Source organism: Suricata suricatta, chromosome 11 (genome assembly GCF_006229205.1).
Source record: "Suricata suricatta isolate VVHF042 chromosome 11, meerkat_22Aug2017_6uvM2_HiC, whole genome shotgun sequence".
Taxonomy (NCBI): Eukaryota; Metazoa; Chordata; class Mammalia; order Carnivora; family Herpestidae; genus Suricata; species Suricata suricatta.
In genome coordinates, this window is record NC_043710.1 from 47,224,917 (window position 1) to 47,239,681 (window position 14,765).

The window sequence follows — 14,765 nt, forward strand, 5'->3', positions numbered from 1 at the left end:
TCTGTGAAGAATACTGGTATTATTTTGATTGGGATTGAACTGAATGTGTAGATTGCTTTGGGTAGTATCAACACTTTCACAATATTTTTTCTTCCATTCCGTGAGGATGTAATATTTTTCCATTTCCTTGTGTCATCTTCAGTTTCTTTCCTAAGCTTCCTATAGTTTTGAGCATACAAAACGTCTTTGGTTAGGTTTATTCCTAGGTATTTTATGGTTCTTGGTATGATGGTAAATGGAACTGATTCCTTGATATCTCTTTCTGTTGCTTCATTATTGGTATATAGAAATGTAACCAGTTTCTGTACATTGATTTTATATTCTGTGACTTTGCTGAATTCATGCATCAGTTCTACCAGGTTTTTGGTGGAATCTTTCAGGTTTTCCTTGTAGAGTATCATTTCATCTGCAAAGAGTGATAGTTTGACTTTTTCTTTGCCAATTTGGATGTATTTTATTTCATTTTGTATCTAATTGCTAAGGCTAGGACTTCCCACAGTATGTTAAACAGTAGTGGTGATAGTGGACATCCCTGTCATGTTCCTGGTCTCAGGTGGAAAGCTCTGAGGTTTTACCCATTGAGAATGATATTATCTGTGGGCCTTTCATATATGGCTTTTATGATTTTAAAGTATGTTCCTTATATCCCAACTTTCTTGAAGATTTTTATCAAGAAAGGATGCTGTATTTTGTCAAATGCTTTTTCTGCAGCTATTGACTGGATCGTATGGTTCTTACCTTTTCTTTTAATGTGATGTATCACACTGATTGATTTGCAAATATTGAAATAGTCTTGCAGCCCAGAAATGAATCCCACTTGATCATGGTGAATAGTTCTTTTAATATACTGTTGAATTTGATTTGCTAGTATCTTGTTGAAAATTTTTGCTTCCATGTTCATCAGGGATATTGGCCTATAATTCTCCTTTTTAGTGGGGTCTTTGTCTGGTTTGGGAATCAAGGTAATGCTGGCTTCATAGTATGATTTTGGAAGCTGTCCTTCCATTTCTTCTTTTAATAGATTTTTAATGTTTATTTTTAAGAGAGGGAGCTAGTGAGCTAACAAATGGGGAAGGGCAAAGAGAGAGGGAGACAGAGAATCTGAAACAGGCTTCAGGCTCTGAGCTGTCAGCACAGAGCCTCATGTGGGGCTCAGACCCAGGAACAGTGAGATCATGACCTGAGCCGAAGTTGGACACAGACTGAGCCACCCATGCACCTCACTTTCCTTCCATTTCTATTTTTTGGAACAGCTTGAGAAGAATAAGTATTAACTCTGCTTTAAGTGTCAGTAAAATTCCCCTCGGAAACCGTCTGGCCCAGGATTCTGATTTGTTAGGAGATTTTTTAAAACCAATTCAATTTCTTCTCTGGATATGAGTCTGTTCAAATTTTCTATTTCTTCCCTTTTGAGTTATGGTAGTGTGTGAGTGTCTAGGAATTTGTCCATTTCTTCCAGATTGTCTGGTTTGTTAGTATATAATTTTTTATGGTATTTTCTAATAATTGTTTGGATTTCCATGGTATTGGTTATGATGTCTTCTCTTTCATTTTTGATTTTGTCTACTTGGGTCCCCTCTCTTTTCCTTTTGAGAAGTCTGGCTAGGGGGTTATCAATTTTATTTATTCTCTAAAAAAGTCAGCTCTTAGGTTCATTGATCTGCTCTACTGTTTTTTTGGATTCTATATTGTTTATTTCTGCTCTAGTCTTTATTATTTCTCTTTTTCTTCTGGCTTTGGGATTTCTTTGATGCTGTGTTTCTAGTTCCTTTAGGTGTGAGGTTAGGTTCTGTATTTGGGACCCTTCTTGCTTCTTGAGATAAGCCTGGATGACAATGTATTTTCCTGTTAGGATTGCCTTTGCTGTATCCCAAAGGATTTGGACTGTCATGTTTTAATTTTCATTTGCTTCCATATTTTTCTTAATTTCCTCTTTAATTTCTTCATCAACCCATTCATTCTTTAGTGGGATGTTCTTTAACCTCCATATATTTGGGGGCTTTCCAAATTTTTTCTTGTGATTAATTTCAAACTTAATAGCATTGCGATCTGAAAATATGCATGGTTTGATCTTAGTCCTTTTATACTTGTTGAGGGCTGTTTTGTGACCCAGTATGTGATCTATTTTGGAGAATGTCCCATGTGCACTCTAGAAGAATTTGTATTCTGCTGCTTTTAGATGAAAAGTTCTGTTAAATTCATCTGGTCCAATGTGTCGTTCAGAGCCACTGGTTCCTTATTGCTTTTTGCCTAGATGATCTGTTCCCTACAATCAGAGTATTTTTATCTATCCATTTATTTATGTTTGTGATTAATTGGCTTGTATATTTGGGTGCTATCATATTGGGGGCATAAACATGTATAACTTTTAGTTCTGCTTGATGGATAGACCCCCTAATTATGATAATACTCTTCTTCATCTCTTGTCCCAGACTTTGTTTTAAACTCTACTTTAAGTATGGCTACCTCAGCTCTCTTTTGACACCCAGTAGCATGATAGATGGTTCTCCATCCCTCACTTTCAATCTGCAGGTGTCTAAAATGAGTCTCTTACAGGCAGCACATAGATGGATTTTGGCTTTCATCCATTCTGATACCCTTTGCCTTTTGATTGGGGTATTTAGTCCATTTATACTCAGAGCAGTTATTGAAAGATACAGATTTAGTGTTATTTTGTTATCTGTAGATTTGATGCTTGCAGTGATATCTCTGGTCATTTTTAGTCTTTGCTGCTTTCCACTCACAGACTCCCACTTAGGATCTTCTGCAGGGCTGGTTTAGTGGTCATGAACTTTCATTTTTGTTTGTCTGGGAAAGCTTTATCTCTCCTTCTATTCTGAATGATAGCCTTGCTGGATAAAGAATTCTTGGCTGCATAGTTTTCCTATTCAGCACATTGAGTATTTCCTGCCACTTTCTTCTGGCCTGCCAAGTTTCAGTGGACAGGCCTGCTACTACCCTTAAGTGTGTCTACTCTTTTGATTAAGTCCATTTGTCCCCCACTACTTTCAGAATTCTCTCTTTATCTTTGTATTTTGCCAGTTTCTCTGTGATATACTCTGGTGTTTACCTGTTTTTGTTAATTTTGAAGGGAGTTCTCTGGACTCCTGGACTTGAATGTCTGTTTCCTTCCACAAATTAGGGAAGTTCTCAGCTATAATTTGTTCAAATAAACCTTCTGCCTCTTTCTCTTCTTCTTCTGGAACTCCTATGATATGGATATTATTTCATTTCATTGACTTGCTTAGATCTCTAATTCTCCCCTCAACGTCTAGTTTCCTCTCCTTTTTCTCTGCTTCATCATTTTCCATAATTTTATCTTCTCTTTCACCTATTCTCTCCTTTGCTTCTTCCATCCTTGATGTCATTGCCTCTAGTTTGTTTACATCTCATTTACAGCATCATGACTCTTTCTTAGGTCCTTGATCTCTGCAGCAGTAGATTCTAGGCTGTCTTCCATGCTTTTTTCAAGCCAGCCACTAGTCTTATGACTATTATTCTAAATTCTTGTTCAGATATATTGTTTGTGTCTGTTTTGAGCAATTCTTTGGCTCTCATTTCTTCCTGGAATTTCTTTTGAGGAGAATTCTTCCATTTTGTCATTTTGGCTAGGTTTCCTTTATGTGTTTTAAAAGCTTGTTACGTGTCCTGCACTACTGTATTAAGAAGGGAGCATACATTGTCCAGAGCTGGCACTTCAGTAAGTGTTTTTGGGGTGTGTTGTGTACACTCTGTTGTTGCGTCTTTCACTGCTGTATCCCACTGCTCATAGTGGTGGATTATTTGGACCTTCCCCCAGGTTTGCTTTCATTTGTTTATCAAAGACACTCTGGAAAAAAGGGGTGGGGGAAGCCTGATTGCTTAGAAAGAGAGAAGTAAAAGGGGCAAAAAAGAAGAAGAAAAGAAAAAAAAGACCAGGCAGAGAATCAAAGAAACTATAAGGCTTAATCCAGAGAGAGAGGAAAATAAAGAAGAAGGAGATACAGAAAAGGTATAAAAAGAATAGAGTAAAAATCCCTGATTAAACAACAAACAACGAGAACAGAGAAAGAAATAAAGAAAAAGGATTTATTTATATATAATAGGAATTGACCAAAAATAAAATCAGAAACTATGAGCCTGATTCCTCAAGAAAGAGAAAAGGGGCAGGGGAGGATAAAAAGAAAAAGAAAGGAAAGAAAAATGGAAGAAAAAAAAGGAACATACAAGACCACAGGACTGTTGTCTGCTGGTGCCTGGGACTGGTGGCTGTGCTGGTCTGGAGGAGAGGTCGTCTGGTTCACTCGGTGTCAGTTCTGCCTCAGTAGGTAAGCAGTCACCCGGCCCTGAGCAGTGAGGTTTGGAGTAAGCGGGTCCCACCTCCACTGGAAGCTGCTGTTCTTTTCCCTGAAGCCCTACCGTGTTGGTGATGGGCGGAAAAATGGCAACACCCCAGTCTCTCCTCCCCAGACTGGGTGTCTCAGGCATGTTATTCAGGCAGCCCTCATAGAATAGTGCGGGCAATCAGCGTGCCCTGGTTCACAGTCTCCCGCGCCTTCTTAGCACTTGGCTGGGATTCAAAACCCGATGTCTTAAAGGATCCCACTCCAGGTGAACCTGGTTCTGGGGTACTGCCAGTTCATCCAGCTGACAAAGGGCCTCTGGCTGGCACTCACAGGATCTTTATCCTTGGGGCAGCAATAAACCTTCTTCCCACAGTACTCAAGGGAAAGTACTGTTGTCTCCCAGTACACCCCTAAAATCCCCACTGCGCCCTGGGGCAGGCTCCCTTCCCACCAGGCACGTGCACACAGGGTGGCTCAGGTCTGGAGAAGGTTGCACACCCCTCAAAACTCTGATTTTTAGCTCCTAAGCTTGTTTGTAAAGTAGAAACTGGCTCTCTCCATATTTTTCGTGCCCCAGTCTGTGATCCAGAGAGGTTTTTCTCTTGTCCAAATACAACCCCACACTTCCACAGCCTCTTCCTTTTGTCCCTCTACCGAAGAACATCCCCCTCTCTGTGCCTATGCCACCCATTTTATCTCTCCCAATTTGCATACACGCACCTCTGTCCCACCAGGCTGTTTCCTTCCACCTGTAGAGATTTTTCGTTCACTCCACAGCCTGTATTTCTGGGTGTTCCAAGTGTTCTGACCTCAGTACAGCTGGGTTTGACGGACAAGGGAAATTCCAGTCCTCCTACTTCTCTGCCATCTTACCTCCTCCCTAGAACTTAAGTTCTGTATACATCCTTATTTTGTTTAGCCTCTGGATATGAGCTTAACATAAAAGAATAATCAGAATTTTCCAGGTTAAGAGTTGACATATCCAGGGAATGAGAAATTCTTGCAATGAATCAGGGAAATACAAATTAAAACCACAATGGGATACCACCTCACACCAGTTGGAATGGTTAAAATTAACAGCTCAGGCAACAACAGATGTTGGCAAGGATGCAGAGAAAGAGGATCTCTTTTGCACTGCTGGTGGGAATGCAAACTGGTGTAGCCACTCTGGAAAACTGTGGGTTTTTACCCAAGGGATACAGGTGTGCCGTTTCAAAGGGGCACGTGCACTCCAATGTTTATAGCAATGCTGCCGACAATAGCCAAAGTATGGAAAAACCCCAAATGTCCATCAACAGATGAGTGGATAAAGAAGATGTGGTGTATTATATACAATGGAGTACTACTCAGCAATGAAAAAATGAAATCTTGCCATTTACAACTATATGGATGGAACTAGAGGGTATTATGCTAAGTGAAATTAGTCAGAGAAAGACCAGTATCATATGGCTTCACTCATACGTGGAATTTAAGCTACAAAACAGATGAACAAAAGGGAAGGGAAGCAAAAATAATATAAAAACAAGGAAGGGTACAAAACATAAAAGACTCTTAAATACAGAGAACAAACTAAATGTTGCTGAGGGGCTGTGGGTGGGGGGCTGGGCTAAGTGGGTAAGGGGCATTAAGGAGGACAATGGTTTGGATGAACAGTGGGTGTTATACATAGGGAATCACTGGAATCTACTCTTGAAATCATTATTGTACTATATGCTAATAAACTTGAATGTAAATTTAAAAAATAAATAAGTAAATAAAAAAGAAATTCTGATGATAATAAGTGGATGTATGTATGAGCTCAGATAAACCCAGTTCACTTTTCACCCCCTCTGGCTTACTAAATGAGGCACTTTGCTTGTTCCACTGCCTGACATTCCCTCCTCTTTCCCTCTGCACATCCAAACCTATACTCTCTTCAAAGCTCACCTTCCCTCTCACTTCTTCCAGGAATCATTTCTAGTCATCTAGCCTGCAGAAATCTTCTCCCTGTCTGAAATACTTAAAGCCTTATATCCTCAAATCTGGGAGCTAATTACATGTTGTTGTATTCTGCATGTGAACCCCCTCTCCCATGGGGAACTTTGAACTCTCCAAGAGAGACTTCATGTGTGCTACTTATTTTCTAGACATGCATCTTTGCAGCCTCAGGTAGTTGATAAATGATTATTTATATTTTCCCTTACTCTTTTAATATTTAAATTTTTAAAACTCTTCAACCTGAGCTTAGTCCTGTATCTTCTGAAGGTACAAATACATGATACAGCACCTTTTACCACATGCTTTATACTCACATTAAATATCATGGATGTCTTTGAGATTAAGAATCTTGAAAATTGCCTTAAGCCAGGTGACCTTATATAGTACACAGCAGCTTGGGGAAATAGAAAGAATGAAGGCAGACAGACTGTGACAGTCATTTCACTCCAAGGAAGAATCATGTCTCAGAAGTGAATTGCCATGCAATAAAATTAATTAATGTGATTCTAGAATCATGGCATTTTGACTCACTGCATTCCTAGGCATTGTCCTTTCCAAATATGTTTCTTTAGCAGAGGCTGATAAAATGGGGAGCAGAGTGGTGCCTGGGTGGCTCAGTCACTTGAGTGTCAGGTCACGATCTCACAGTTTGTGAGTTCAAGCCCCACATCAGGCTCTGTGCTGGCAGCTCAGAGCCTAGAGCCTGCTTCAGATTCTGTGTGTGTGTGTGTGTCTCTCTCTCTCTCTCTCTCTCTCTCTCTCTCTCTCTCTCTCTCTGTTTCTCCCCTGCTCGTGCTCTGTCTCACTCTGTCTCTCAAAAATAAATAAATGTAAAAAAAAATTTTTTTTAATGAGGAGCAGAGACTGTAAGTAAGCTTTAAAGTGCTGTTGCTGAGTCTATTTCCTGCTTTCCTGTAGTTGGGGAGCAGACAGTTGTGCGGAGTTTTCCCATTGCCTCCATTACCAAGGAGAAGAAGATTACAATGCAGAACCAGCTCCAACAGAACATGCAAGAGGGACTGCAGATTACATCAGCATCCTTTCAGGTATTAAGAAAGGGATCCATTCTTCTACTGTTCAAAAGTTTCTGGCGCCTGGGTGGCTCAGTCGATTAAGCATCCAACTTCAGCTCAGGTCATGGTCTCATGGCTTGTGAGTTTGAGCCTTGTGTTGGGCTCTGTGCTGACAGCTCAGAGCCTGGAGCCTGCTTCAGATTCTGTATCTCCCTCTCTCTCTGCTCCTCCCTCCCCGCTCTCAAAAATAAATAAATGTTAAAAAATAAAATAAAAATAAAAGTTTTATGTAAACAATGTGGCCACTTTCTGTGATCATGGGTCAGAAGTTAGAAGATGAGGAGGACTGGAGGGTCTCAAGGTAATCTTAACTGTGTAAACCCATGAATCATCTTGTACTTAATCCCTCACTTCCTGAACCTCTTGGCCAACCGAGTACCAAAAGACTATCAGTTAATACCTAGATCTGAAAAATTCACACATACACAGTTGACACTTGTTCCCTGCCAACTCAAATCTTCGTGTTTGATAAAGGCTTTAGATAGAAAGCAATTCTCTTGGCATCTGTTTCAGAAGGAAATGCCCTATGGTCTCTCTATGGAAGAGATAAAACTCTAAGAATTATACTTTGGCCTAAAGTACTATTGGTACTAACTAAATAACCTCTAATTAAGCAGAGGATTTTCTAAGGGTTTTGGAACATATCATAACGTGTGGAATTATTGATGTAAATCACACTGGGGGCACCTGGGTGGCTCAGTTGGCTAACTGTCCAACTCTTCATTTTGGCTCAAATTATGATCTACAGTTCATGAGATCCAACCCCACATCAGGCTCTGTGCTGCTTGGGATTCTCTCTCTCTCTCTCTCTCTCTCTCTCTCTCTCTCTCTCTCTCTCTCTCTGCCTTTCCCCTGCTCACTTGGTCACTCGCTCTCTTTCTCTCAAAATAAAAATAAAAATTAATTTTTAAACTCACACCCTGGAAGAGCGATCTTTTCTTAGTTTTTCCTTTTTACAATTCTCACTCTGATATTTTGCTCTTCCTAATTTTATACCTTGCTCTGACTTCTCAGATTTTCAAGTGCTCCTATTCCTTCTAGCCAGGAAGCCACCCCTAGTACCTCCATGTGCTCATTGTGTGAGATGTGAGGCTGCTGACCTCTAAGCTCCAGACTTCTCCCATCAGCTGGGGACAGAGGCCTCCTGGGGATTTCCTCACTGTTCCAACTGCCAGAGGATTTTAAACTAGAATATTGCTTGACTATACTGGTTAGGATTCTAATCAAACCGACTTTTTTCTTACTAGACTTATGGTAGCTTGGCATAAGAAGGGACTTCCTGCAGCCAAATTCTCTGTCTAGAACCAACTGTTGAGGGGGAAAAAAGGACATGTTTCCTACTTCAGCTACTATAAGTTAATTTCCCTATCCCATCATAGAAGAGATAGTCTTAAAGAAGCCCAACTACAAGATACATGATTTTCCTTATCAACAAACCATCTATGACAAGTAAACTTTTCTGAGGCTTTAAAAAAATGTATTCAATAATATACAAGGTCACCCCAACCTCTGGACTTCTGTCCTTTAGTACTATCTTCTGTTATTTCGATAACTTAGAAGTTATATGGAAATCCTTAAAGCCTCTAATGTATTTTATCTCTTTTGTCTCTAGTTGATTAAAGTAGCGTTTGATGAAGAAGTGAGTCCAGAAGTAGTAGAGATCTTTAAGAAACAGCTGACGAAGTTCCGTTATCCTCAGTCCATTTTTACCACCTTTGCTTTTGCTGCTGGACAAACTACCCCACAAATAATTTTACCCAAACAGAAGGAAAAGAACACCTCCTTCCGGTAAGAAGACAGTCAAGTTTCTTCATTTCGGTGTATTCATAGCTGACTGTCAGGGGAAGTGACCCGTCCTTTGGGTCAGTGCATGACTGCTCTTTTTGTCTGCCATTCTGTCAAGCCCATTGGACCAAGCTCAGAAAGTTATGGAACACACTTGATGTATGTAGTAAGTCCCCAAAAGGAAAAGCTAAGAGAAGTTTTGACCAGTATGTGCATTGCTCATGATAAAGTTTTAGAGGGAAATTCTATTTTCCCTTTTCCCTGTATTAATCACTTTCTAACTACCTTTGAGCAATCCCTTCAGTTTTCGTTGATATCCAAGCCTACTAGATAGTTTTGCTTTGACCTAGAGATGGGAGCCTTTATTTTTTCTTTTCCCATAACTTTTTGTTTGATACAATTTCAAATTTACAGAAAAGTTACAACAAAATACAAAGAATTCCTATATATCATTAACCAAGATTCACCAATTGTTTGTTTTGCTCCATTTTCTTCATCATTCTCTCTCATATATTTTTTTTTTCTAAACCATTTGAGTTATATGTATAATACCCATTTAGCCTTAAATAAATCAATATATCTTTTCCAAGAACAAACCACAGTATATAACCAGGAAACTTACTTGGTATAAAACTTTTATCTAATCCAGAGTCCATATTCAAATTTTGCTGATGATCCTTTATAGCTACCTTTTTTTTCTGCCCAGTACAGGATCCAACCTAGTATCAGGCATTGCATTTACTTGTCATATTTCTTTAAAGGAACTCTTATTTTTTGATGAAATTTTTAGTAATTTATGTTGAAACTTTTACATTTCAGTTATTACAAAATAACAATTGCATAAAAATTATCTTCTAATAATATAGGAGCCAAAAGTTGAGTTCATTCATCATTAATCACCTAGAATTTGGGCATCTGCCAGTACAAATTACATGTGAGGGAAAAGCATGAAGACTTTGGAGGAAAGCCCTTTCCTTTGCCTGAAAGTGAGATAAGTTAGAGATTATAGAAGAGTTGAGGGTCCAGAAAGTGTGTTACTACTAAATGGCATGGTTGACCACCTGTACCACTGTTACCTGCTAAGAGAAGGAGACCATGCAGATCAGAAATGATACACGGAAACATGAACAGCTTCCTAACTATTTACAACAGTGAGGCCAGCATCTTGTCTTAGCACCATGGAATCACAGAGGAGCCTGTGATGTCTATTATCCCAGCCCTCCAGGGAAGAAACAAAACTTTGTGTGGCGTTTTATGTTTAGAACCTATGGACTATGAGAGGAAATATATGCATACATACACACACACACACAAAAAACCAACCTTCTTGTATTGAGCTTATTCTATTCAGCTATAACAGAGACAACAATTTTAAGTTTTAAAACATCTTAGAACATTCTTGAATATGTAAGCATTTACAAGATCAGAAGGCAGGACACCACACACACACACACACACACACACACACACACTTAAATGTGGTGCTAACTATAATGGCCATATGATCTAAAAGAAAAGCCTGTGAATCACTAGAAAAGGTTTGAATCAGTAGAAAAGTGGGCAGACTGGCTTGCATGCAGGAGGACTGCTACCAGCATAGTTTGTGGGAGCTGGTGGGGGCAGTGGCATGGATAACCAGAGTGCACTGGGGCTTGTTTGACCAAAAAGCCAAACTGAATTTAGATTTGGAAAAGTAGCTTATGTCCCACTCTAGGTTCTTGCACTTTTTTTTTTATTCTTTTTTCTTTTTTTACAAACCCTTGTGTCAGGGCTGACTTCAGTAGATCGCAGCGAGGGAGCTGCTCTGCTACGTACGAAACCCCGACCCAGAAGCAGGTCGTCTACGAATGGTTTAGCGCCAGGTTCCCCACGAACGTGCGTTGGGTGACGGGCGAGGGGGCGGCCCCCTTTCCGGCCGTTCTTGCACTTTTTGCCTACAGCTCTCCTGATGACAACAGTGTTTAATAGGAAATTAGTCTCCTGCCATATAAAAAATTACCTAAAGACGGAGACTTACTGAAAGTCTGGACAATACTAGAAGCTGTGGGAATGGAGAAGAAGTAAGTTGAACTGTGTAGATACCAAAAAATGTAAATGGTTTCCTCATATTAAATTGATGTTATCTTTGGTTTTATAATTTATAGCACCTTCTCAAAAACAATTGTGAAAGGTGCTAAAAGAGCAGGGAAAATGACAATTGGGCGGCAGTATTTATTGAAGAGGAGAACAGGCACAATTGTGGAAGAGAGAGGGAATCGTCCTGGATGGAATGAAGAAGATGACATATCAGGTATGTGAAAACTCCTCTTTCCTTCATGACTCAGTTTTAGTCTTTCTTATTTTTTTAAATTTTTTTAATGTTTTATTTATTTTGAGTGAGAGAGAGAGAGAGACTGCATGAGCAGGGGAAGGGTCAGAGACAGAGGGAGACACAGAATCCGAAGGCAGGCTCCAGGCTCTGAGCTAGCTGTCAGCACAGAGCCCAACACAGGGCTTGAACCCACGGACCGTGAGATCATGACCTGAGACAAAGTTGGACACTTAACTGACTGAGCCACCCAGGCGCCCCTATTCTTTCTTCTTATATGAGTAAGAATAAGAGACTCAGATGTCGTCGCCCTTCAACCTTGACTCACAAAAACCTAGATCTATAAGAAGATTGGAGGCACCAGCTTCTCAGAATTGGAAAAAAAATATTTTATTTTCCCAATATTCCATTGTTCAGCTAAGATTTTGCTAAATGATGTTTCTCTTTTACTAAATCCACAGAGCTAGTTGGCCATTGTTACATGGCTCTCATCAAAGGGAGAAAGAAAAGAAAAACCCAGTACATAGAGAATTTAGGTATAAAACAATCCCCTGTACCTTATCATTATGCAGTAAGAATAAGGAAATAAGGACTTTGAATATTCAAAATTAAAGATGTGTACTTGGAATAAGAACACTGTGGGTACTCTTAATCAAAATGAGACCAAAGATGAAGGGATCCTTAGATGGTAAGAAAAAAATGCCTACTGCATATTTAAAAGAGCAGAATCTGAAAAGCTAAGATTCTTCTTGGTTGGGAAAGTAGAGACAGGGAAACAATCGCAAAATGTCTGTTTTCTATTCTTTAAGCCACTATGGAGTATGCTTATGGAATTAACACTAGGGATAATCTGATCTAATAGGAGGCAGGATGCCTTTGTACCCTTTTTGTTTTCAGGTCTTAGAATCAATCACCAGTGACTATACCACTACTACTAATAATAATAACAATAAGAACATTTTGAAGAAAGAAACCTCACGTTTACAGAGATCACTGGCTAAAGGTCTCCGTTTCAGTATATGTATCTACATACTCTGAGAGCAATGGACAGACCCATGACTGCGTTACTGAAATAACCATTTTTTGGAACACTGGCCTCTTCACAGTCACATGGAAAGCCATAAAAAAATTAGCCATTACTACTGACTCGTCTAATTTGACATTTTAATAATTACACAAAAGAAAAATATTATCCTATGATAATGCCACCAAAACACCAAATTATATAATGTTCTGTGCTCCTCTGAAAATAAAAGGCCAACACAAAGCTGATACCTGATGACATGTTTGCATTGTGAAGTTTACAAACTAAAATACAAAGCCTTGTACGTGTAGGGGTAAGCTCTTAGGGATTTTTTTCTCCTTAAATTGATGAGAGCCTTACCATTTCTTTTGACATTAGATCTTTGAATACATATCCAAAATTTCTGAAATCTTTTTTTTTCTGTCCTTGATGGAATGTATTAAATAAGCAAACACCCCCAACAAACAAAACAAGTACTACAATGTAAAAAAATTTAAAAAAAAGAAAACCCTCTCAACATGCATAAACGAAAGATTGCACACAAAGAACTCACATCTTTTCAAGCAAAATTTCTGAAATCTTAATTTGACTTCTCTCACTGTAGAAATAAATAAAAAAATAAATTAGGACAGTTCTTAACATGGATTTTTTTTTTTTAGTTAGAACATAACAGTACCAATTAGGAATGTTGGGGTTTTTTTTTAATCCTCCCTAAAATGCTTGATTATTGGGTAAATCCTTCCACATCTAAAATATTAAGAGATTCTGTAACCTGTGATTGCAACATTGTGAGGGAGTTTCCCATACATACCACATCCTCTGACAAAAATATTTTCCAAACGTATAGCCTCTTGATATCCCTCCAAGAAAGGTCTTTTCCCACCAGTGAATTTCTGCTTAATCTAGAAATTTCTAATAAGTTTATGTTCTGAAAAGTTAACTGAAATGTGGATGATGAAATTTGTGTAGAGATTATATTAAAGTTAAATTTTACTGATGAGTTAGCTTCTGACAGAGTTCAAGTGTTTATTTTATAGAGTCCTAAATAGAAATTACTATACTTTGGCATTAATAAACAAGCCTAATTGAAACAGAAAAATATGGCTAATGAATTCAAAATTATATTGTTTCTAGAAACTTTGAGTTGATTTCCTTGGCATTTTTTTAAAGTTTATTTATTTATGTAAGTCAGCTCTACACCCAGGGCACCTGCATGTCTCAGTCAGTTGAGCATCTGACTTCAGCTTAGGTCATAATCTCACAATTCATGAATTCAAGCCTCACATCGGGCTCGCTGCTGTCAGCGCAGAGCCTGCTTCAGTTTCTCTATCTCACTGTCTCTCTTCCACTTATGCTCACCACCTCTCTCTAAACTAAATAAAACATTGAAAAAAAATTTTTTAAACCATGGGAATCTACCCCCAAAACCAAGAGCACACTGTACATACTGTATGTTAGCCACTTTGACAATAAATTATATTTTTAAAAAATTTTAATTAAAAAAAAAGAAATCTCTACACCCAGTACAGGGCTCAAACTCACAAACCCAAGACCAAGAGTTGTATACCCTTCCAACTGAGCCAGCTAGGTGCCCCTTCCCTGGCATTTTGAGTTAATTTCCCTGACTTTTTGAGCTCCTGATATTTTACTTTTTGACTATCCATTACTGTTTTAATTTATGTTTGGACATAATGACTTGTCAAAGAATTAATGTGATTTAAACTGTAATATACATAGTGCCTGTAGTCCTAATATAAACCTCTCTTGGTGTAAGAATCCTCTTCAAAGGGAGGCTTCTAATTCTCTACTTTGAGGTATATCATTTTTTCAGAATCTGTTTCTGCGTTCAGTTTCAGATGATAGTGAACTCCCCACAAGTACCACTCTGAAGGCCTCAGAGAAGTCTACAATGGAACAGTTAGTGGAAAAAGCTTGTTTCAGAGACTATCAGCGTTTAGGTTTGGGAACCATAAGTGGCAGCTCTTCTCGCTCAAAACCAGAGTATTTTAGAATCACTGCCTCCAACAGGATGTATTCACTCTGCCGGAGGTAAGTCTGTTAGTGCACTCCAAAAAGACACCTTTTCTTTCTTGCATTTGAGTCTTGAATGGGCTCTTTGTCTCCGTAGCCCACAAAGAGAAACATGCTAGAAAACAAGGAGCAAGATCTCCAGGGATGTGTGTGTTTAAGGGATACTTTTTATGCAGCATGAGTAATCATCTCCTTGGCATTCTCAGAAGTATAATTATATTACTAAACAGTGCTTACGTTAG

The 14,765-nt window shown here is 38.8% G+C and overlaps 1 protein-coding gene across 2 annotated transcripts in view; it reads left to right on the plus strand.

Annotated features, from left to right (window-relative positions):
- SBF2 (SET binding factor 2) overlaps nt 1–14,765 on the plus strand; it is a 483,232-nt gene that overhangs the window by 410,546 nt on the left and 57,921 nt on the right. For both annotated transcript variants that reach the window (XM_029956586.1, XM_029956585.1), the window contains exons 23-26: nt 7,221–7,348; nt 8,988–9,163; nt 11,305–11,450; nt 14,343–14,541. In XM_029956586.1, the coding sequence (XP_029812446.1) occupies nt 7,221–7,348; nt 8,988–9,163; nt 11,305–11,450; nt 14,343–14,541 (649 nt within the window). The remainder of the gene's footprint in view (nt 1–7,220; nt 7,349–8,987; nt 9,164–11,304; nt 11,451–14,342; nt 14,542–14,765) is intronic.